This window comes from Plectropomus leopardus, chromosome 15 (genome assembly GCF_026936395.1).
Source record: "Plectropomus leopardus strain MGB_pleo_1.0 chromosome 15, ASM2693639v1, whole genome shotgun sequence".
NCBI lineage: Eukaryota > Metazoa > Chordata > Actinopteri > Perciformes > Serranidae > Plectropomus > Plectropomus leopardus.
This window is the reverse complement of record NC_142190.1, coordinates 21137915-21163242: the sequence shown is the minus strand read 5'-3', so window position 1 is coordinate 21163242 and position 25328 is coordinate 21137915. Positions and strand designations below refer to the sequence as shown.

At 41.8% G+C, this 25328-nt stretch overlaps 1 protein-coding gene across 1 annotated transcript in view; it reads left to right on the top strand.

Moving 5' to 3' along the window:
* dchs1b (dachsous cadherin-related 1b) overlaps nt 1-24367 on the top strand; it is a 99264-nt gene extending 74897 nt beyond the window's left edge. The window contains exons 7-29 of the mRNA XM_042498854.2: nt 864-1100; nt 2151-3203; nt 3446-3633; nt 3993-4089; nt 4872-5029; nt 7951-8388; nt 8887-9182; nt 9314-9429; nt 11895-12134; nt 13150-13275; nt 13438-13647; nt 14218-14474; nt 14611-14817; nt 14934-15330; nt 15462-15575; nt 15711-15922; nt 16040-16191; nt 16695-16825; nt 17271-17557; nt 18069-18210; nt 18911-19082; nt 19168-19577; nt 20372-24367. Of these exons, the coding sequence (XP_042354788.2) occupies nt 864-1100; nt 2151-3203; nt 3446-3633; nt 3993-4089; nt 4872-5029; nt 7951-8388; nt 8887-9182; nt 9314-9429; nt 11895-12134; nt 13150-13275; nt 13438-13647; nt 14218-14474; nt 14611-14817; nt 14934-15330; nt 15462-15575; nt 15711-15922; nt 16040-16191; nt 16695-16825; nt 17271-17557; nt 18069-18210; nt 18911-19082; nt 19168-19577; nt 20372-22419 (7688 nt within the window). The 3' untranslated portion in view covers nt 22420-24367. The remainder of the gene's footprint in view (nt 1-863; nt 1101-2150; nt 3204-3445; nt 3634-3992; nt 4090-4871; nt 5030-7950; nt 8389-8886; nt 9183-9313; nt 9430-11894; nt 12135-13149; nt 13276-13437; nt 13648-14217; nt 14475-14610; nt 14818-14933; nt 15331-15461; nt 15576-15710; nt 15923-16039; nt 16192-16694; nt 16826-17270; nt 17558-18068; nt 18211-18910; nt 19083-19167; nt 19578-20371) is intronic.
* The last annotated feature ends 961 nt before the right edge of the window (nt 24368-25328 follow it).

Here is a 25328-nt window from a genome sequence, read left to right as displayed (position 1 = left end):
CGCTACAGCTATGTGATGCAACTATATGTGTGTGTGTGTGTGTGTTTTTATGTGTATGCTAACACATACACATAACTTACAAGCAAAGATGAGCTATTGTGAAACTTGTCTGCTATGGAGTGTTTAAAGAAGTATTTCATCGATATAAAGAAGGTCCTCAAAAAGAACTAGGTCATCTAGACAGTAGAAAGACAAATACTTTTGAAATCAGAGATTTATGATTAGAGAAAAGATAGAAAATAAGCTGCAGCATTTGCTTTTTCTCAAGAGGTAGAAAACCTACAACTACAACAATGCACTGCATCATACCAAACCAATAAAGGCTTCCCGCTGGTTGATGATTTAATACAAACTTGTCTGTTCGACACAATGGCTGGTAACAACTGATCGTGTATTACAGACAAACAGAAAGCTAAAACGAGTCGAAAACTAGACCATGCAGTAACAGAATCATGATTTATATTTCATCAGTGCTTCTTAGTTTTACCAACTTGAGTTTTTGTCTGCCTATGTTTTCACTGTTCTGGTGGTAGCATGGTGCCCACTTCCTGTTCACAAACTCTCACTATTACAGCTCAACAGTGCAAAAAAAAGTTCCGAAAACATTTTCAGTGAGAAATAGGCAAGGCAGTAACAAAATTTGTATTTATATTTGATCAGTAGTGCCTAGTTTTACCATGTGATTGGATTTCGTTCTGAGGTTAAAAGAGAGGGGGGGATGGTCTGTCTCTTGGTAGCAAGCAATACAAAGTTGCAGAAGTACAGCCTGTAGTTTGAGCAACAGCTCGAGACGTGTGCGATTTAAAAACCAAAAATGATATAATAGTAATTTGTTTTTTCTCCTTATCTTTCTTCCTCTACAGGTGTGATTTCCCTCTCTCGCTCGCTCCATGGCAAAGCCAACACAGTAATCTCCATGGTGATATCAGCCGAGGACGGCGGTGGTCTGACGGCGCCGGTCAATGCCAGGGTCAACATCAGTGTGGTGGGAGGCTCGGTGGCGTCTCCTGTGTTTGACCAGGCTCAGTATTTCTTCACTGTGTCTGAGGATGTCCTCAGGGGGACGGCGGTGGGAGTGGTCCGAGCTGCTACTAAAACAGGTTAGGACATCTGTTCTCTTAAGTCCCCCTTTTCCCTTTGCTTTACTATATGTGGATGTCTATTTTACCTTAATTTCAGGCTTGCTTTTATGAATTTACTTCACATGATTTGCTTGGTTTCACCTTTCTGACAAGTACCAGGATAAAAAAAGCACTACTGGGCCTGAGAGTGTATGATGTCTTACCTCTCACTCCAGCAGTTGTACAAATATGCAAGCAAGAGAGCATACACGCCATTAAGATACCACATCCATCACACAGCGTCGGCTTCACTGGGGATTATTTTCACTGTGGCCAGACTTTTATTTTTCTCTCAGTGTTATGGATGGAGAAATGAATTTGGATGGGGGCTGTAATGTGGAGTGGGAGTCAAAATGAAGTGTTCTTCTTTGTGTGGTGGACGGAGTAACACTTATCTCTGTCTGTGTAACTGTACGAGGCTTTCAGTAATTCTATCCACTCACACTCTTTGAGTGTTTCCAGCTCTTCATTAACACTTACATGAGATATTATCTGAGATAAACACACCATATCCTTGTTGACTGAGAGCGGATATGGATCTGTCATGTGAATTTTTCATGCATGGATATGTATTCATTTAGCTAAGGATGAGTGGAAAATCAACTGCTGTACAGTATATTGACACTCTTTCCGTCTATACTAGTGGTGAATCTCTGTTTTTGTTTTTTTTTCAATTATTATTTATCAAGCAAAAATACCAAAGATCTGCTACTGGTTCCAGCACCTCGAGTGTGATTATTTGTAGTCTTTCTCAGTTTTGAATCATTGCATACATGTATATAACAGTTCCCACAGTCATGGAAAAGCTGGGAAAGTCATGGATTTCCACAATCTCATTATCCAAGCCTGGCAAAAGTCATTGAGCTAGTAAAAATCACAGAAAGTTCTGGAAAAGTCTTTGAAGTTCTTGAAAATTTTGACATGGAATTACACTAATTTATGATATTTTACAGCCCTAGTCCCTTTGTCACTGTCTTTTTCTTTGTCTTATTCTTTCTTTTGTTTTCTCTCTGTGCGTCCTCCTTATAGGTGTTTCTAAGGATATCTTTTACTCCATCTCTTCTGGAGACCCTGATGGTTACTTCACAGTGGACAGTGCCTCTGGTACCATTCGCACTGCCCTTCCTCTGGACCATGAGACCTGCTCCAGTCTTGACCTGGAGATCCAGGCACGCTCCGGCTCTCCTCCAGCATATGGAACCAGCCGGGTACGAATAACCATCTCAGACGTCAATGACAACGCCCCCACCTTCCTCCCCTCCTCATCAGAGTCCCTGCTTCTACCTGAGATCACCAAAATGGGGACCGTTATCTACAGCATTCAGGCCACCGACAAGGACTCTGGTCATAACGGTCAGCTCAGCTTCGACCTGGTCTCTGCTGGGGCTGCAGGCAGCAGTGGCCAGAGGACGTTTGGTGTTGACCGCGGTAGTGGCGAAGTACGTCTGATTGGGAGTCTGTCATATGAAAGTGTCCCACGCTATGACCTTCAGGTGGTTGCCAAGGATGGTGGAGCGCCTCAGCTTAGCTCCACTTTCACACTTGTGGTCCACATCCAAGCGCAAGATGCACAAGGCCCCAACTTTGACACCCTGACGTACCGTGTGGAACTACGGGAAAACACACCTCTCAACACGCGTTTCCTGCAGGTTCGAGCACTCAACAGAGAGGCTTCTGGGAATGGTGGAAGCTCCTCTTCATCATCCTCTATTTCGTACCGCCTTAGGCCTGACGGTGACGCTGCTGGTTTTGGCATCATGCCAGATAGTGGTTGGCTGTTTGTTCGTAGCTCTCTGGACCGAGAGGTTAAAGACATGTACCTATTGACCGTTCTGGCCACTTCAGGCCCAGGAGGGGCGGGGAGGACCGGCAGTGCCACAGTCAGGGTGACGGTAACAGACGAGAATGACAATTCCCCAAGGCTGAGCCAGGAGAGGGTGTTCCTCGCAGTCAGGGAGAACCTGCTGGCAGGGACAGGCTTCGGCAGGGTGTCTGCAACAGACAGAGATGCGGGACTGAATGCGCGGCTCACCTACAGGCTGCTGCACACCGACAGGCACTTTCAAATCAACTCACAAACAGGTAAAACACCATGACTCAGCTATTTTGATTTGAATTGGAGAGCAGTAACATTTGAAGCAGTGTGTTGTAATTGTGTTACACTGGCTGAAATGTAGTTACTCCATAAGCAGCACCAGTACCAGCATGATTTACCGTGAGCAATTAATGATTTGCTGTTTGTCAATAGAATTTGCATGGCAATTATTCTCCAACTATTGCAAGTACTGCGCCCTGAAGCCCTCTCTCCTTCCCTTTCTCTGTAGGTGAGATCAGCACCCGCCTCGCCCTGGACAGAGAGCAGCAGTCCAGCTACCAGCTTATTGTGGTCGTTCAGGACGGGGGTACGCCTCCTCGCAGCGCCACCGGCACTGCTCATATCACAGTGTTGGATGAAAATGACCACGCCCCCAGTTTCACTCATGCCAGGCCGGACAGGGAGCTACTCCATCAGGTAAGCTGAAGGGATATTAGACAGGGCAGAGATCCATAACTCACCCTATAGAGAGACGTTCCTCCAGCCAGGGTTCCATATGACAGCAAAATTATGTTTTGTTACTTTTCTTGCCAAATGACTCTTCATATATTGTTTGATTTTTCTAATAACTATTTGAAAGCAAAATGTTTTCTTAAAGTTGCTTTTCATTTTTGAAGGGTCTAATGTGAAATCTCATGATGTATAAGCAACAGTCATAACAATAATAGTGCTGGAGAAGGAACAAAGACAAGATAAAGAATGAAGAAGTTACTGTAAATAGAAAAGTCATGTTGAAGAAAGACATTAACATGAATAAAAATACTCTTCCATTGCAGGTAATGGAGGGGCTTCCATCTGGGACAGTCATAGGGACAGTGATGGCTAAGGACCCAGACGAGGGAGAGAACGGGACAGTGTACTATTCTTTATCAGGTGAGTGTTGTAAATCCTCTTGGTGACATATTTTTATGCCTTGTTATGCTACATTTTTACACCAGCAACAGCTGTCATTGGAGGCATTACATTTTCTCAATCTCTCAGTACGTTCGTCACATTATCATCAAGGCGATATCTCAACAACACATTCAGGGAATTTCTTAAAATTTAGCGCGAACTTTCACTTGGACTCAACAATGAACTGATTAGATTTTGTTGGTCAAAGGTCAAGATCACTGTGACCTCACATTCATCTCATTCTTGTGAATATTTCAAAAATGCCTTGTGGGAATTTCCTCAAATTTGGCACGGATGTCCACTTAGACGCAAGGCTGAACTGATTAGATGGATGGATGGATGGATGGAAGAATGGATAGATAGATAGATAGATAGATCCTTAATGTGGCTTCTCTAACATTATAAAATATATATATATGTATAAAAATCTAAAGTATGTACAATAGCATCCCTAAATGTATAAAATATAAAATTTAAAATATACCTGTATAAATATAGAAATTTTGGTGTTTAAAGGTCAAATGTAACTGTGACCTCACAAAGCATGTTTTTACTATTACTCAAAACTTCAAGCTAATTATGACAAAATTTCACACAAAAATCTGAAATAAAATAATGACTCGATTTTATATTCAAAATGATATAATAACACTTAGAATATTTAAATGACTTCTCTCTTTATTTGCACTGTTTCATCATAATTACCATTCAATCATATATTGAATTTAAGCTTTTATTTATAACTGTTGCGTCCTCTGAAGGCTCCAGAGCAGAACGTTTTACCCTCAACCCCACCAGTGGCGAACTGAGAACCGCATCCCCTCTGAGATCGGCGGAGCGCGCCGAGTACGCCTTCACCGTGACTGCCGCTGACCATGGCACACCAGGCCTCAGCTCAACCTGCAAGCTACGGATACAGGTAAAAAAAATCAGTAGATTTTAATATTTTCTAATGCAACGGGCAATAGGGAACAAAGGCCAATCTGATGGTTAAAACCTACAACTGTCACATCTACATATTACCTCAGTCCTTTTGCATTCCTTGCTGCGAGTAATTTCCTCAAACTGTGCACAAAGTGAACAGTATAACTGTCAGAGGAATTGGGAAGAGAGATAAATATGAGAAGGAGAGAAGCTGAACCTGTGCCTGTACAAACAAAAGCATCTATCCAATCTAGCATGTGTGTTTCCTGCCCCAAAGGTTAGTGAGGTAACCAAAACCCAAGGTGAGAAACCCTGAGCTGCAGGAGGGAGCCGGTCTGGACTGAGTTATTGTTGTGAACTTTCTGCAGGGGGGTCAATCCTGCATATCAACATACAATATCAGGAATTCAACAGCAGGAGAAAAAAAGCCTGCCACAGAGGCATTTAGCCAGAAAAGGGTGGTGGTTTGCTTTGACTGTGGAGCTTTGAGCTCCGTGTTTTTATGTGATGTGATTTCAGAAAGGAAAAGGATGCTAATTACAGCGGGAGTGCTTGCCTTAGATTTCGCCTGCGCCCCGCTTGTGCGACACTGAGATTAGACAGAGGGGAAACAGGCACCTTGAAATCAAATGCTCCCAGATGAGATTTGATGAGAGCCAGCTGCATCAAATCACACAGAGAGAGAAAGGGAATGCACCACTGTACGGTAGCAGGCGGTGATACATACACGCATGCACACAAGCACACTCACTGTAACTACACATTCAAACACTCTCATGAGGTAACATTTCCAGATAATGATTTTGAGATAACATTTCACATAGCTGTGGGTAAAATCAGACACAGGGATTTTGTTGTACACCACAAGTACTACAGTCTGCACTCTAGCTAGCTTGCATCTGTACTGCAGGTATTAGGTAATACCAAGGTTAAAATACAAATAGTACAGTATAGTTGCTGGCGCTGTGTGATAAGGCATCACATTCAAGAAAATGGAAGCACTTGGATGCGCTCGAGAACTTGTAGAACTTGTAGTCCTACATTTAAAGATTTGTGTCTAAAACAGATCTCAACCTAATATGGTGGTGATTGGCTTGTTGCAATGGAACTGCAATAGAAAAAACGCAGAGAAAAAATAGGACCTGGTTACATTTTCGGCGACTGCCCATTGTTCTGACGGCCCAAAATTCTGAGCCTCATTAGTCCAAAAAATATCCCATTGGACCAACATTTTCTGACTTCTTCAGCTAAATGCACCACAAATCACATGTAAAAGAAGGTTCACATGTTAATGACTCCAATTTTTTAAAAGCTAGAAAACTGGGTGCCAAGCCATTGTTTCAACAACCCAAAGTTCCAAAGCCCCATTAGTCTGAAAATGTCCCACTGGAACAAAAGTCCTTTTCTCCAACACTCTGTTATCCCAAAAACAAAGGTTCATTGCTCCAAAGTCCAATTTCTCCAAAAATGCACCCTCCCTATAATTAGACAACCAAAGAAACTAGGAAAAGATGTTTCTGTAAACCATGGACACGTTATATTTGTAGCCTGGATTATTTTGTAGCAGATATGTTGAAACTTTATGTTTCTCTTTACGCTTTGGCGAATGTAAGGTTAGGTTTAGGCACAAAAAACAGCTGGTTGTGGTTGGGAAAAGATCATGCTTTGGCTAAAAAAACATCCATGTTTGGTAGCACAAAAGCAGCTGGAAAAGCAGGAATCGGCTGGTGAAAAACAACTGGGTGTTGTTGCTCAGATGCCGCTGGGAAATACCGTGAAGGATCAGTGAAAACTCCTGGGAGAGGTTGCTCAAATGCAGCTGGAAAACCGAAACTAACTGCAGGGAGTATGTATTTTTTAGAGGACTTTGGCACAATAGGCGTAAATTTTGGGAATAATTGCTGTCAGAGAAATAAGCTTTTGGTCCAATGGGACATATTTCAGACTAATGGGGCTTCAGAAATTTTGGCCGTCAGAACGATGACATGTCACCCCATTTTCTAGCTTTTTAAAAATTGGAATCAGTAACAGGTGACCCTTCTTTGACATGTGTTTTGTAGTACATTTTAACTGCAGCTGCCTGCACATAAGGTTCAGTCTTTTTAGTCAGCACGTGAGGTTAAATTATGCACATTATCTGCATCCACTCCTCTTGTAGGTTTATTCCTGCTGTTCACATTCCAGCAAGCCACTAGAAACATGCAATACATTGCAACAGATCTTGGTAATGAAAGGTATTCTGTCTGTATGGATTTTTTGATGATGAAACTAGAGCTTGTTAAATTCTGCTTATGCTTGCTGTCTTCAGAGCTCTTTGATCTGTCCCAGAACAATATCGAGCCCTGAGGCTGTTGCTCGGAGTGGCAAAAGCCCCCCTGGCATGCACTTGTTTCTCATCTGACCGTACTGTGACATATGGTGGCTGCACTTATTGCTTTGCATTATTTGAACTGGAGTATTTACAGTTTTCCCTCACATTACACCCTTATTATTTTGTCTCAGGTCACACATTCTGATTCTCATCTTGAAGCCAGAAAGTCGCAGTGTCAGGATATTTACTGGAAGGATTGTACATAATGTCTTCATGCACAATGAGAATGCCTGTGAGGGTTATTATAGTAATAGCAACAAAACAGAAACAGATTACAGCCCAAGGCTATGTTTAGGGATGGGCTGGGGGGAGAACCATATAGCTTTATTGTCTGCAGAACTCTGAAGGAAATCAGATCCAGTAACATACACAGCATTCACCTTGACACTTTTCTCCTATACTTTATTGAAATCTTAGTATTTATTAAATTGTTTTCACATTTTTTTCACTATTTTGGGAGAAATACATGGATGATTAAAGAAACAAATTTCCAAGTAATTACTTGCTTGACGCAGTTTGTTTGACTCTTCTTTTCTTTCCTTCAGGTTCTCAGCTCCTCTAAGTCCAACCCTAAGCCCAACATGCTCTCCATGACCCTAAATACAGTCGAAGGAGCTGCCCCGGGCTCCATCATCGGCTCTGTTCGCCCACATGACCAGCATGACAACACATTGGAAGGTCAGGTGACCTATCTGGTTGTGGGAGGGACGGACCGCGATGGGACTTTCATGGTAGACCGTTTAAAGGGTGATGTGTACCTGGTGCGCGAGCTGGACTATGAGAAGGGGTCAAGGTACACACTGCACATTGAGGTGTCGGACTTCTCCCAGGCATTTCCCAGCAGCCACTTGGTGCAGCTGGATATCAATGTGCAGGACAGCAATGACCATGCTCCCCAGTTCACAGAAGACCCCGTTACCATTGTGGTCCCTGAGAACATGGAACCAGGGGTTTCCATATATACTTTCCAGGCTCTTGATCAGGTGGGAAATCATTCTCTGTCTTAGACAAGTTATAATGGTAATCAATGACTGTTACTTATGATATAATTTCAACCAAACACCATAAATAAGACTAAACTTTGGTCATTTTCACCGTTGATTGTTTTTCTGATAGATTAATAATTAAGTCATAAAATGACAAAAACTGAGAAAAAAGTTAACTACAATTTCCCAGAGCCCAAGTTGGCCATTTTACCATCATATTTACAAGATATGATATTAGAAGATCATATTAAAAGATATGATTATAAATGATTTCAAAGATTAATTTATTATCAAAACTGTTTAAGAAACATTTTCTGTGTAACTATTTATCAAATAATCATTTTAAAATAATTCATTTACACCCAGTTTTTGAGAAAACTTATAGTTTCAAGGTCAAGAATGAACAATTGTCAGCAGTTTGCTCCTTTATGTTATTCTTTGCTAAATCAAAATTTCAATTTTCCGTTTAATTCATCCATTTTATCTTTTATACAGGATGGCAGTGGACCCAATAGCGAACTGCGTTACTCCATTGAACACTACTGGCCTGACACACCTGACCTCCTGACCCTCGACCCCTCCAGTGGAGTCCTGACTCTGGGGCAGAAGTTAGATCGTGAGTCATCACCGTCCCTCTACCTCGTGGTGCGGGCCACAGATCAAGCAGAGGATCATTCTCAGAGACGCTGGGGTTCAGTCACTGCCCGGGTCTTTGTGACAGATGAAAACGACAACGCTCCAGTCTTTAGCTCTCCGTCTGCTGTCAGCGTCATGGAGGATCAGCCTGTAGGGTGAGTGGCAAGAAGTCTGTTTAAAAAAAAAAATCAAGTGCATTTACTCTCATGGCTCCAAGGTGGAAAACCTAAAAAATATCAAGTGGTTGACATGTCCTAATGTTGGATTTTTGTATCTTTATTGACAGGTTTGTGATTTTGTATGTGATGGCTCGGGATGAAGATGAAGGAGAAAACGGTCGAGTGTCATACAGAATCCAGGCAGGCAACAGCGCTGGCCGCTTTAGTCTCAACCCCAATACTGGTAAGAGTAATTTTAGGGTGAGATACAACATCTAAAAATATCGTAATGTTCCGATAATATAACAGGGTCTGTGGAGACTGGGGATTTCCCATAAATACCCAATTTACACTCCATCAAGCGATGATGAGGGTAAAATTCACCACATCGTTTTGTGCATTCACAATCTGGCTTTGAATGATTTAACACAGCAGGAGTAGTACTGTATGTGGCCTTTTCTCTGAGAGGGTTTCATGATTGATAGATAATCAGCATCCCACCCGTTGAAGCCCCCCTGGATGAACAAAACTTTCCACAAGGTCGTAATTACCCACTGAAGTGCAGTGTCCACAGGGTCTCAACTGCTAAAACACTCATAACCCTCATAACCATCTTTACTAGACGACCTTTCAATGCCTTAGAGCAATATTGCACTTGAATAATGCCTCAGTGTTCTTTTTTTGACGTATTTCTTCATGGGAACCGATCTTAATTTGGGCTAGGGATGAAGACACCCTTTGATATGTTATATATGTGTATGTGTAATCTCTTCATCACTGGAGCTGGTTGGTGTGGGCGTGCTTAGCTCCGGCTGAGATGGGATTAAGAACCGTAAGACAGACACTTAATGCAGCTTCCAGATGGAAGAAAGTCTTTACTTCATTACTGTGAAGTAAAGTGTCTGGTGCATATGCGGGGCTTGATTTCACTTCTGGTTTGTTTCTCAGACTGTGTGGTGTTAAGCTTATGGTTAATAAAAACTGTAATAGCAGATTAGGATTGTTTTGCCAAGACATTTACCAAACTTCCTGGCTGATGTGAGGGTATCATTAGCCTGATTATCGCTTATAAATTATACGTGGGCTCTGCCAATATGAACTTTCTGTTATTTCTCTTGATGGCCGCTTTACTGGTTGTTTTATTAACCACTAATGTGTTTTATATGTCCCTTCATTTCTCCACAAGTAGCTTCAAAATTCAAACATTTTATTTATGCCATTTGAGAACATAGATATCAATGTTGGGCAATATATCAATATCAATATCAATATCGTGATATGAGACTATATATGGTGGTGATATCGTTATATGTTAAGTGTTGTTTTTTACTGATTTTAAAGGCTGTTTTGTTCTTGTATATATTATCTTGTGTACATTATTTGAAAAAAAAATTATAGTTTCTCAAAATGTCTCAAAATGACAGTAATATTGTTTATCACAGTTATTTCTGGGATAGTATATCATCAGTCAAAAGTGGTATTAGTGACAGGCATATCATGATGTTGGATTTTGTCCCCAGTCCTATAAAGAAATCATTTTTTATATCAGCTTGTTTTATCATTTAAGCCATGTCAGACTTAGTAGAGAAGTAAAACATCATATCAGACACCATTTTTTATTGCTGCAGAATTGCATTAAATGAAAAACTTTTTCTGTCATATTTCTTACTTTTAGATACCTTAAAATCTTCAGTAGAACTTAAATAAGATTTCATGTGAATCTGAGCAAAGCTTATCCAGACAACATAAGAACACTTTCATCATATGGCTGGTGCTGTATCAGTAATCACTAAATGGGCTGCAGAGGAGAATGAACCCTTAAATGTTTTGCATCTGTTTGGCTGAAACATGGGAGTCAGAAAACCCCACAGGAACATCAGAGCCTCAACTCACACAACAGTCAACACACGGTGTGTGCGTGCGTGTGTGTGTGTGTGTATGTGTGTTTGGCATGCTGTGGCATTTATAAATTATACACGTCTCTCGGGCACCACATGCCAGCAAAGCTTGTGCACTGCTGTAAACAGTACACACACAATTCATATTTCCTCTCACTTTGACTGACTCTCCATGTAGTTGGGGTGATGACAGGGGTGTGGGGTGTAAACATAAAAGGTAGCAGAGTAACTGAAGCCAGAGAAGTGGTGGTCTTATTCACAGACTCTATGTGAACCAGCTTGATTTACATAAAACACACACACACATACACACACACATACACACACACTAACTAATGCCTTACAGATTTTAAGGCTAACAGATACTGTTTTGATTTACAGAGAAAAAAACAATGAGCTAATTTTAGCAGAGTTCATAGGCTGATTTGAGTTGGCAGCTATAGTTCCAGGTTGTAGTCTGGACCCTGCGTGTGTTTGCCTGCATGCCTGCACAAACATAATCATACATGTTCACTCATAAAGCGCTGATGTACATTTGAATGCATGTTCAAAGTGCCAGAATTTGACAGCTCGGCTCTGGCCTCTCAGTGTGGAAACTCTCATAAAGCAAAGCTGTAAAAGTTTTGTTTTTACTGGTCCTTCCAGGCATATAAATACTGCCTTTCTCAGGTACACAAAATTACATAGTCACAAGAATAATCCAAACACAAATGCACACACATCAAGACCAAAAGAACCCAAACGAGGATATACATTTCAAGTGAAGTAAATAAGGTCAGTTTTACAGTGTTTTTTCTTTCCTCTCTTGCAGGCTCCCTCTCTATCCTGAAAGCACTAGACCGAGAAGAGCAGGAAGTCTTCAATCTGACCATTGTGGCAGAGGATCATGGGATACCTCAGCTTTCCACATCTCAGGTGCTGTGTGTGCAGGTGATCGATGTGAATGATGAAGCTCCGTTGTTCCAGCGAACAGAGTTTGAGGCTCTGGTAATGGAAAACCAAGGGCCAGGAACAACTGTATTGACAGTTACTGCCACAGACCGCGACCAAGGTTGGTTGAAATATATTATTTTAAGACTGTGTGATCAGGATGCTGCATAAGGGGACATACAGTACTGCAGGCGCAAACTATATTTTTGGATATACAAAGACTTTAAAAAGATGTTATGTTACCAGATAAGTGTCTTATAATTCAGGAAAGACAAGTCGTACACATATTTTCCAGACTAAAAATTCCACAAAATATCAAAACAGTGTCAGTAGATTCCATATGAGGAACAAAGTTGTGTTTTTTGGTCAGTAAGAATTATGGATGAAGTCAAGGAAGGATGAATTTGGGACAATGTCAAGATTATAGGGCATCAAAAGAAAGAAAAGTTCCAAAATTCACAATAGAAAGAATGAGAAAGATATAAAAAGGTACATCTGGTATACAGAATTCTGCCATTATTCTGTACGTGCAATGTTCAGTTCATGTCAGTCAACTGACTTAACTCCACATCTGTCTTACTGCACCTTTACTGGACTTTGCTGCTACTGCTGATACTTGCACCCTCCTTAGTTGTACTTTGTACAACTACTTTTTCTTATTTTTATTGAGTGTGTTCTGTACGTCTATTAGTGAGATTCTATTATTAAATATTTCTTATCTCTTAAATGCATGCCTTATTCTAAATGTAAAATATTTGTTCATTTTTCTTAAATAGTATGCACCATTTAAGGATACATATTTGCAATTGTGTTATGCTTGCATAATGACAAAACAATTCTTGAATCTTGATTGCCTCCAGTAGGAAGGCCAGAGAACAGAACAAAAGAGACATATAAATGGTTTTGAGAAACCAAATTACTTTAAAATCCAAACCACAACCTCATGCTAATGAATATGAGTGCTTACAGCAATCGTCCAGAGCCTCATGTTTCTGGAGCTTTCATTTGGACTTGTTTGCAGCTTTATGTGCATTGAATTAATTAATATCACTGCATTTTTACATTCAACTTAGGCTATTTTTCTTTATTGCCAGTTAAGCAGTTTGCTTTTTTGTGTGACTTGTGTTTAAATGCAGGTACTAATGGCCAAGTAACATATGGTGGTGTGACAGAGGAAGGCTTCATCATCAACCCTATGACAGGAGTCATAACCACCACGAGGGAACTGGACACAGAGCTACAGGATCACTACACACTCACTGGTACTACTATTTTACTATTTACACAACTCTATTTTCCTTGTTGTCACCATACTGATGGAGCTATAGCATATTTATACCCACAGAACACCTCAAGTACAATTGATAAAAATTTTGTTTTGGATTAAACATCTCATTGGTTTAACATTTTCCATCGCTCATCAGTGTATGCCAGAGATGGAGGGCTGCCTCCTAACTTTGCGAAGGCAGTAGTCCGTGTGGAGGTGCAGGACGTGAATGACAATCCTCCAGTCTTTGCAAAGCTATGGTACGGACTGGAGGTGCCAGAGAACCAGGCCCCTGTAGAGCTTTGCTTCCTCAAGGCCACAGACCCCGACACAGGTCCTGGTGGAGAGCTAGAGTACAGGATCACTGGTGAGAAACAGTGTTGTTTAACCCAAGTATTTTATTAGAATAGATTTAAAGAGCGATTATGTTCACCACAATTGCTGTAATTGCTTTTGGAGGGTGTGTTGAATGTGGAAATAACAATATCCTGGGAGAGACTGTGAATTTTTGTCATTTTTGGTGATTTTAAGGCTTAAAATGGTAGAGTGGAAAATTACAGACAGCTGACAGATTATTACAGTTGACACTCAATGTGTGTGTGTATGCAATGATTACAGCTAAATCAAACTTGTATTAGTCATTACATTCTCTTGGACCAGTTTTGGTGATATCTGAATTTGTAATGACAGTGTGCATGCAGCATTTGGACCAATGTATTGCTTCTGACAGCACTCATTCCTCCCATATGAAAGATCACATGTACTAGGCTCGCCCCTCATATTCTTCTGGCTTATTTCAAATATAGCACATTCCATATATTTGTCTGGAGCAAATTCAAACTTTTACTTAAGTGCAGAGTTGGCACAAATGCTTTCATCACTCAGTCCATAGAGGATTCTTGGATTTAAGATTTTTGTTTCTCAATTCTCTATCCAGCTGGTGATCCTGATGGAGACTTCCATCTCGACACCAGTACGGGAGCCCTGTCCACGTCACGTGGCCTAGACAGGGAGACGAGTGCTGAATACACTCTGGAGGTCGTAGCTACGGACCAAGGCAGCCCTGCTCTCAGCACGACTGTCACAGTAGAAGTCAAAGTGCTAGATGTCAATGACAACAGTCCCGTCTTCAGCAGAAGTAGCTACTCTGTGGAAGTGTCGGAGGATGCTGCAGAGGGGTCCAAAGTTCTGGAGGTAAGTAGGAATGGTAATTTAAATGATGCTCTGTTTAAATGTCTCCCTGGCATCGTGTATATCTTACTTTTATAACAAAAGTCGTCCCATGTCACTAGTACTCACTGAATCCTAAAACAGTATTTATCTCTTATAGGTGTCAGCCACGGATGTAGATGATAACTTGAACGGAAAGGTTCTTTACTTCCTAAGCCGAGAGGCTCACGGAGCATTCAGTGTAGATGAGAACACTGGTGTTATCACCACATCGGCACCTCTGGACCGTGAAAAACGGGCGTCATATAGCTTCCAGGTGTTTGCTGTTGACCTTTCACCTGCTGAACCCAGGAACGCATCTGCTCAGGTGAATGAAGGGTTAGAGAAAAAAAACCCTTAAATTCATGATTAACATGTTTTTTTATGCTCAGTACATTAGCAATGGACTTTGCACTTAACCCACATGTGACCTCTTCTTTCTAGGTGACAGTCACCATCCTAGATGTCAACGACAACACTCCCTTTTTCATCCAGGATCCGCTGGTCATCGAAGCGTCCAGCAGGCGTTCCCAACGGGTTCTGGCCACCATGAAGGCTGAGGATAAAGACTTTGGAGCCAATGGTTCTGTCTTTTACCGTTTCGCTATGCCAGTCAAGGGCTTCAGCATCAACTCCCTCACTGGGGAGATCCAGGCCACGGAGCCGCTCGGGAGTCTGACCCAGGCTCAGAGGACCTTGATAGTGGAAGCCATGGACCAGGGCAGTCCAGCTCAGTCTGCACAGGGAGTGGTGGTGATCTATGTGAAGGAGGTGGAGTACAGCGGCATTCGCTTCTCCAGGAATGCCAGAGATGTGAGCTTGCAGGAGAACGCTGTAAAAGGTCTGACATTATTAAAGTATTATTAGGGATTAGAATAATCATTTCTGTTAATTTGTCCCGCTTTACACTTTGAAGATCTCTCTGCTGTCACAGTTGAGCAATATCTTCTCTGCTCTACTTCAAAAATGTAGGCACAGCTGTGGCTCAGGCTCAGGCTCAACACCCAGACGGCACACGCAAGGGGATCAGCTATAGCCTCTTCAGTGGGAATAGAAAGCAGGCCTTCAGCATCAGCTCCTCAACAGGTGAAACTCACAATAAAACTTGTTTTTTAAATGTCCTATAGATGTTATTGAGGTGTGGATTTTAAAAAATGTAAACATCAGTTTAATCTGCCATTTGATGATTGTGTGATCCTTATTTCCCTCTCAAATCTTCAGGTGAAATCATGGTGCAGAGCCCCAATGGACTGGACTTTGAAGACACTCCCAGACTCCGTCTAGTTGTGAAGGCTGAAACTGTGTCCTCCACATCTTTCATGGCGATCAATTTGATCCTGCAGGATGTCAATGACAACCTTCCTCGCTTCCAGCTGCAGAATTATGTGGCCTACATGAGAGAAGCACAAGGATACGAGATGCCAATCATACAGGTATTTCCAAAAAAAACCCCCAAAACTGCACAACAAAACAAGCAAAGTCTGTCCATTGGCTTGGTCTAGTTTTCCTAAAGGTGTAATTACATTCTCCTCTCCTACACCCTCTCCCAGGTGATGGCTGAGGATGTGGACCAGGGCCAAAATGGTCAGGTGACTTATTCCATCCAGTCGTCAGGCATGAGCGGCTTGTTCAAGATCGACCCGATGACAGGAAGCATCACCACAGCAGCCATCATGGACCGTGAGATCTTTACCCAGACCAAGTGAGAACAGATCTGTGGTTGAATTAACCTCAACAAGAACCATTTTATGCACACATTTTGAAGATGGATATATTTTACCTGTAATAAATGTTTGAGCTCCTGCGTGGTACAGAAAAAATCCTTAATGTATTCACAGAGGCAAACATGTATAGCACACCATGAATCATTCACTCAGCTAGTTTGTGTTTAGATAGCTGGTGAGGAGGTTGTAGTCTGCTGATGATATAAGCACCAGTGCAAACTGACTGAGCATGCCAGATGTATCAAAGCTGTAATTTCAAATCCTGTAAATCAACCCCTGCTCACTATAACATATTCATTATTTTTTTTGTGTTGCTTCCATAAATCTTCTTTTGCACGAGAATGTGCAACCAAAAGTGTGATGTGCATTATTTTACATTTTCTCTTTCATCACCAACATAAGAAGTAAACTTTTAGAACTACACATATGATCAAAGACAAGACAACTTTTTGGACCATTTCTTATTTTTTCCCGACCACAGGTTAGTAGTTACAGCGACTGACAGAGGAAGTCCACGACTGGCTGGTTCAGCAACTTTAACAGTCATCATTGTTGACCAGAATGACAACAGTCCCACTATTCCCTTGCCCAAGGAAGTCCGTATCCCAGAGAGTAAGTACTTTATCCCTTTGAAAACTGAATGGACATCTCTTTTCTTTTACTTAATTCAGATGTCTTTCACAAATATTTAAACCTTTAAACCATGAGCAAATTGGTGTGTTTCTCATATTAGAAGATTTAGAAATTTCTGGTCATTAATTAATTTGTTGCTCATTGCCTTCTGTCCATTTTTTTCAGAGAGATCAAGCCACTTTGCTCAGGGTTGAAAGGGTTAATTTGCAGGAGTTGTGTTCTTTCTAGTTATGAATCTTATGTAGGCCAGTTTACAGCAAACATATTACATTTACAAAATGAATTATGTCACCAGAAAACCCTTTGGGCGCTGTGTAGTTGTGCATCATGGCTCAGCAACGGCATAAAAACTATTAAAACAATGATTCTATCCACAAGAAGATAATACAGTTAATTGTTTTTGTTCATTTTCTTTCTCTACCAGATATGTTGATTGGCACGGAGATCACTCTTGTGACAGGTAACGATGTCGACTCCAGTCCTGCTCTCTCCTACTCCTTGCAACTGGACCCAACAGCCTCAGGCAAGTTTGGGATTCACCGCTACAGTGGAGGCGTATCACTCACCGCCCCTCTGGACTTTGAGGAGAAGACGTGGTACACCCTGACTGTCAGAGCCACAGACAGCCAACATCAGACTGAGGCTAACATTACAATACTAGTGGAGGATATTAATGACAATGCACCTGCGTTCACCCATGATCTCTATCAGGTAGGCTGGTACATAAATCAACCTGATTTCTTTTTTTTAATGCTTTGCCTTGTATATACAATAAGTTGTTTAAATTTCTGATTTTCTCAGACCCTATAAAGTTTGATAGGGAATTAAACTTAGTTCAAAAACAGTTTTGAACTAAGTTTCACTCCAGCAGACTACTTCATGTCTGCTGGAGTGACGAAGGAGAAAACCGTACTTGTAGTGACGCACACATATTTTAAAAAAACACACACGTACATTGCCCAGGACTGGAGTGATAAAAGTTAACTGCCTATTGTTACCTTAGGGAAATTTTGCAGAGATCAGCCTGTATTTACTTCTTCGTCTCAGGAAATGACCTCAACATTAGCACAAATTCAGGAAAAACAGGAATTATGATTTAAGATGCAATTTTCCCCTGAGTGAGTTTAGTGCCTGTTGACCTTTATTACAGTATTTATGTGATCTGTTGTTGGCTTATGTGTTTCTTTGGCATTGATGCTCAAATACTGTCTTTGCACTCCAGGTCACTCTGCCTGAGCATACACCGCCAGGAAGTGTAGTCGTTACAGTAACAGCAACTGACCGGGACTCTGGAGAAAACGGAAAGATCACCTACAGAGTGACGTCATCAACCCAGGAGGGCTTCTACATTGACCCCAACAACGGTAGACAACTTTGGCTCCTCTCCAGACATAGTTTACAGGGTTCCCATGGCCATGGAAAACCTGGAAAATTCATAGTATTTCACAGTATCATTTTCCAGGCCTGGAAAAGTCATGGAATTAGTAAAATTAATTGAACATTTGGAAAAGTCATGGAATTTTGTTGTGTGTAATGAAATTGTTACAGTAATCTTTTAGGGATACCCATTCACGTAATGTAACATAATGGAAAATTAGTTTTCTGTAAGTTAGCTGGTGGTCGACTTAGGGCTGGACAGTATATTGTTTCAGCATCGACATTGTGGTTATTAAATTATTTACTGCTTTATACAAATAAACAACTTGCAAAGTTCTTATTTACCATGACTAAAACTGGCCAAGCCTCTCCTTTAAAGACAGGTTATGTCTGTGACAAAGTGTGGCAGCCTTTATTATGGGAAGTGAGACTCCCCTACGTGTGTTTTTGTGTGGAAAAGTATTGTAACCATGCTGGCAAGTGCCACAGACACAATGAAGCACATGCTTTTCCAAAATGGAAACTTATTTATGGGTCTTTGAAAAGTGATGGAAAAGTTTTGAAATTTTGTCTGTGAAAATGTGTGGAAACCCCAAGTTTAGCTTCTTGAATAATATTCCAGTTTTGAAAGATTTTAAAGTAACTTCCTCAGCACACTGACTTCCTCTCACTTTCCTCTGTATTCAGGAACCCTGTTCATCAATCACAGAGCTGAGTTTGACCCTGAACGTCCGTCAGTCAGTATTGTCATTGAAGCTTGTGATGGAGGTTCGCCTTCGCTCTCCTCCCTCACCACTGTCCAGGTCCAAATTTCTGACGTCAATGACAACGCTCCTGTGTTTCACCAATCAGAGTACAGGTCAGTCTACATTCATTAGATTCTGAATGTGTTATTTCGTAACCTAAACAGCTGTCCTTACTTATGTAATGTTTTTTGTCTGCAGGGCTACGGTTTCGGAGGACACCATCCCGGGGTCAACAGTTCTGACTTTTGAGGCCTTTGACAGTGACCTCTCTCGAGAAAACTGTGGTTTCGACTTTGCTATCGCCAATGGGAATGAAGGAAATGCATTCCAGATTGAGAGCAGCGTGCGGTTCCTGGAGGGTCGGGGCTTTCAGACAGTTGGGACTCTACTTTTGGCTGAGGGGCTCGACTTTGAAACCAAGCCACTTTACAACCTCACTGTGGTGGTGTCAGACCGAGGTGTGCCCCAGAGGAGCTCTAGTGTTGCTGCGGTGCTAACCATTGGTGATGTGAATGATAACCCTCCTGTGTTCAGCAGAGCAGAATATACTGTGTCACTGAGTGAGGGAGCTGCTGCTGGGACTGAGATAATCCGACTGACTGCTACAGGTGGGCAAATGTCTTCTCTTTTTGTCTATATATATGCAATAGTGGACAAAGTACACAACTCTGTTACTTGAGTCAAAATATAGATAATCATGGTCAAATATTGCTCCAATACATGTGGAGGTTTCTGAGTCCAATTATTACTTGAATTAAAGTACTGGAGTACTTGCTTAAAAAGAAACATAATTATTAAAAGCACATTTTTTAAAATCTCAACGCATTGTATATTGTCATAATACATGTATAGAAGCTTATGACTCTAAAACAACCCATTAAATCCACCAACTCGCTTGTAGAACCTGTACAATGAAAAGCTTGTTGAATACGCTGCCTGTAGAAATGCCCATAGAAACACAAATTGACATGCTTTCTCAGGTTAGATGGAAAATTTTTGTCCATGATAAAGGTTATAAACAGTAAACAGAGCAAACATTGAAAACGATACAGATCATTGACTTGAGGTATGCCCATCGGTAATATGGTGAAGAAAAAAATCATCTGTTGACCTCAAAGCAAATGTAACAAGTAACAAGAGCCATCCCAGAAATGTAGTGGAGTCAAAAGTACAATATTTGTATTTTTAAATGTAATGGAGTCAAAGGGATATGTTTCCAAAAACAATAATACTGAAGTAAAGTACAGATACTCAAAAACTGTACTTATGTACAGTAATTGAGTAAATGTACTTTGTTACTGTCCACCACTGTTTATATTTCATGTTCTTACCAGTTTTTGCAACATTACTCTCTTACTTTGTCTCTCAGTTCATTACTTGTATTCTGTTGTCTTTTTGTCAGATCCAGACTCAACTCCCAATGCTGAGGTCCAGTATACTATCAGCTCTGGTGATGAGGTGAACTTGTTTACCATGGACCAGTGGACTGGAGCCTTGCGGCTTCAGCGAGCTCTTGACCGTGAGCACCAGTCCACACATATTGTCATCATCCAGGCCACAGATGGACAGGGTCACTTTGCACTTGCTCCTGTCATCGTTGAAGTGAAAGATGTAAATGACAATCATCCATACTTCCCTGTGGAAGTCCTAACAGCCAGTATCAGAGAAAACCAACCAGCAAACTCACCTGTGACTGTTTTGCATGCCATAGACCATGACACAGGGGTTTTTGGCCAACTGAAGTACCACATTGTGGAGCGGTCTGTGGCAGGAAAAGAAAGCTTCACTGTGGATCAGAACTCCGGAGAAATCAAAAGTAAAGTTCCCTTTGACTTTGAGAAGGTCAACTCCTTTAACTTTGTAGCAGTGGCAGTAGATTCTGGCAATCACTCAGCCACCGTAACTGTACAGGTGTTTGTCACAGGTGAGGATGAGTATGATCCACTTTTCACATCGTCTGATTTCTCCTTTGAAGTTCCAGAGGGAGCTAAGAAAGGTCAGAGCATTGGCCAGGTCCAGGCAAATGATGAAGATGGAGGGGTGGATGGTATTGTTCTCTATTCTCTTCCCACCAGCTCCCAGTACTTTGATGTAAACAAAACCACTGGGGTCATTTTCCTCAAAGTGGATGGTTCAGGCAGCAGCAGTAGCAGCAGCTCAGGACGGGCAAAACGGGAAACCAGACTGATGAACCTGGAAGTGAAAGCTCACAGTCCTCTAGATGCTTCTCGCACCACAACGGCCCAGGTCTCCATTGATGTCACAAACACCAACTTCGGCCTGGCCCCCGATGTCAACATTCTCCTGATAAGCATCATTGCCGTGTCTCTTGGTTTTATTGTATTGCTTGTGGTCATGGCTGTGGTGGTGTTCCTTGTCAAGTCACGCAGGAGGAAGAAAGCCCAGGAAGCGGGGAACAGAACTGTCGCGTCAGGAACGGCTCTACAGAAATTAGATGATTGCAACTCAGGACCAGGAGGGGAGAGGATCTACCACCAGGCCTTGCCGGGGTATGCTGGAGATCAGGGTGGAGCCGGTGGTGGCCCCTACACTAGAGGAGGCTCTCTGGATCCTTCACACTCAAGTGGAAGAGGATCGGCTGAGGCAGCGGAGGATGATGAGATCAGGATGATCAATGAGTACCCTCGCGTTGCTTCCATCACCTCGTCCATGCAAGAGCACATCTCGGCCAGAGGACCAGACTCTGGAATTCAGCAGGACGCTGACCAGCTCTCTGATATCTCCTGTGAGCCCGCAGCTTTGGAGGGCAGCACCTGGTTCAAAGGAAAGAAACTGGGAGGTAGTCTCAGTGGGACCTTGCTCTCTGGCCAGCTCCCAGTCTATAGAGACGAAGGAGGAGGGTATCTAGGGGTAGGCCGCGGCCTCAACATATCCCTCCCCAAGGATTACGCCTTCCCTGAGGACGGTAAACCTTCAGTGGATGGTTCTCTGACGGCAATCGTTGCCAGTGATGAGGAACTCCGCGGAAGCTATAACTGGGATTACCTGCTCAACTGGTGCCCACAGTTCCAGCCTCTGGCAAATGTCTTCACAGAGATCGCCAGGCTGAAAGATGAAACTGCCCAGCAGAGCCAGAACCCTCGCCAACCCTTCCAGCCCAAGCACAAAATAGATCCCAAACCTAGAATTGACCCTCCACCACTCATCACATCAGTGGCCCACCCGGGGGCCATGTCAGTTCCCCCCAAGGTCCCTGTGATTGGACGGACATTTCCCCACTTGGCCTCACTCCGCAGGTCCCCTATCAGTCATGAGGGATCCATTTCATCAGCAGCAATGTCCCCCAGCTTCTCCCCTTCGCTGTCCCCCCTGGCAGCTCGATCTCCAGCTGTGTCTCCCTTTGGAGTAAACCAAGGGCCCTCAGCGTCCATGATCAGCACCAGGGAGCCCTCACTGGACCAGAGTCCTGATCACGAGATGAGAATATGATGGAAAAATTAGAAAACTATTTAAGGAGGAACTTGAATCAACCTGAACAAAGCATGACAGGGCAGCCTTTTGGCTGTTCCTTTTTCATGGAACAAAAGTGGAGGTGTCATGCCATTCTCAGAAACCATGGTTTTTGTCATGAAACACAGGTTTCACAAATGTCCAGATTGTGACATTTGTTTCAAGTGTCTGGCCATGTGAATTTTGGACAATAAAGACACACCCACAAAAACATACTCAACCTTCTCTTGGTAGGATATTTGCATTCTTTGAAGCACTTCCAAAGGTTGACAGTGTTACAAAAATGCACAAAAGTGGAACATGTGCCTGGGTTGACAGGACCAGCCCACCTTTTCATGTCATCAGTGACGCAGGTCTCCATGAACTTAACGGGGTTAAGAGGTAGACTCTTCATGGGTATGTGCAGCTACCATGCCCTGCAGTCGGAGATCCCTTAGTGTGTAGATAGATGTGTAGTTTTCATGTTACCTCGCTGGCTGGCCAGAGAGCTAAGGACCTTGTTCCTCTCTTTGTGTCCGTGAACATTTTTACACTCCAGTATTAAACTCATCTAGTTGCTGCTTTTAAAGTGGCCTCTGGACATGTGTGTGAATCCCATGGACACACAAAAGATGTGTGTTCACACAGACACTGATTCATTGAACTGGCAATGCATCACACGATGGAAAGGCAATGGAGATTTTTTTTTCTCATTAATTGAGATGACACTTCTTTTGATTTTACTTTTATTTTTATATATTTTTATATAAAATTATGATTTCAGATCCAAAAATGCCATTATTCCACATGGAGGTTTTTTTGTGTATTTGCATATATGTATATTTGTATGTATGCAGGCTATGTACTGTATGTGTCTCCTAGGTTTTTAGAGACTCTTGTGACAGTTCTGATGTAAGTGAGAGGGAGACTTGTGTTTTTAGCATTATTTATATAAAAAGAGGACTTGCTGCCATAATTTGACAGTAGGAAACGAAGCACAGCTCACACTATGCTTTGTTACCTTAAGATTTTTTTTTTTTTGTCAAATCGTAGATCATCCTGAATCCAAAACAACTGGATGGAAACTTGTCATCTATATAAATGCCTGATTTTCCAGCAGTTTAGCACTCCCTTTGTTATTCAGGGACAACTCAATTTGCTGATCACCTCTGTGTCTTTGATAGAAAGTGCTTCCTAAAATCAATAACATCAGTCATTTTAACTCAAATGCATTTTACTGTGAAGTGGTTCATCTCAGCACAAAATAAATAAACATGCAATGTATAGGCTGGGATTCTCATGACATGACTTGGAAAAATGTTGCACAGGAGCCTGACAAGTGAGAAGCAAATGCCTGAATGCATGAGCCCGGATGAATGTACAAGGATATAGCAACCGTTGCAGTATTTATTTTCCATGTTAACTCTATGTTCTGTACATTTTATTGCTATGATTCACTCATCTACGTTGTCACCAGAATGATGAGGTGTTTTCGGTTTCCATGTGTTTAACTCATCAGCTACACCTTCTTTCTTTTCTCTCATTGTTCAGAACCAGTTTTAACAGTTTCTTTCTCATTCTTCCATGTATTTATTCTCAAAGCCTGTTTTTAATCTTTAGGGGTAATCACAGCAATTGGATGTCACTTTGTTTTCAAAAGATGGCTTCTACCTCTGTCCTTTGTTCAACATAACCTTACAAATCGCCTCATACAAAGCTGGCACTGGCTCATCTAAAAGCTACACATGCCACGAGCCTAACTCCAGCACAACATGTTCTCGACTCATAATCATGCTGTCTTAGAAACATTTCTGTGTTGGAGGACCTCCATTTGGAGTGCAGTTTTAGATGACTGCCAGAGGCTGATCATTGGATCAGTGGCAGACAAAAAAAAAGAGCTGTACATGCATTTGAAGCAAATAAATTCCTACTGATCTCTTTTGACAAACTGGCGTCAGACCTCATCTTTTTCAGAATTCACACCAAGGCTTTGAGGGAAGAACTGAAAAGTAATTAAAGTTTAACAGTGTTCCAGTTATCTTAGCTGGGAGTTGTAACTTTGAAGAGCTGAAGTTAACGTCAGTCTTTAGGCAAGGATATTACTAAAGGGAGGGGAAGACTTGGCTCGGGCAGAATCACAACAGACCTTATGAGGGCAGTCGGCCAGGAGGCAGAGACCTACACTGAGTATGGTCACCATCTGGCTTTCAAGAGCAGCAAATATAAACCTGAAAGTAAAACTGAACAGTAGCCCTATCTGCTGTTTAGGCTAATACATTATATTAGCATTATCTTTAGGTTTGGTTGATTTCCAGCTGATTTGGCTGTTATCAGACCATTAAATGGTCATTATCTACAGTAGTAAGTGTCAAAGATATGGGTTTGTATGGGGCCTGTCACACCAACCATTTTGGTGAAAAGGCCATTATCAGGCCATGAGATGAAACTTCCCTCCAGAAAGGGCTTTTATTGAACTTTCTTCCTTGTGTGAGAAATACCACATGGGGGGTGATGTATGGATCAAACACAGGACATTAACCAAGGAGTTTGGGATTTACATGTCAGTCCTATGTTAAACCAATATCTGTGTCCAACCATGATTTTTTTTTTGTACCTATCTATTTTTGTTTTTGTGCCTAAATCAAAGGAAAGTGAAACCCAACAAACTAAAAATGGCCATTAAATGGACTTAAACCTACCAGTAGGTGTAGCAGGCCCCTACTCATTCATATGTACAAGGTTTGTAACCACAGATAACAGCCATTTAAAGGGGTGATAGCATCCCAATCAGGTGCGAATCTGGCCAAAATGTAGCGGAAAGTCAAAAAGAAAAAAAGACTATATAAAATATAGACGTAAAATACAGCTAGGACAAAAATCTATTGATGACTCATGATGCACATAACAGA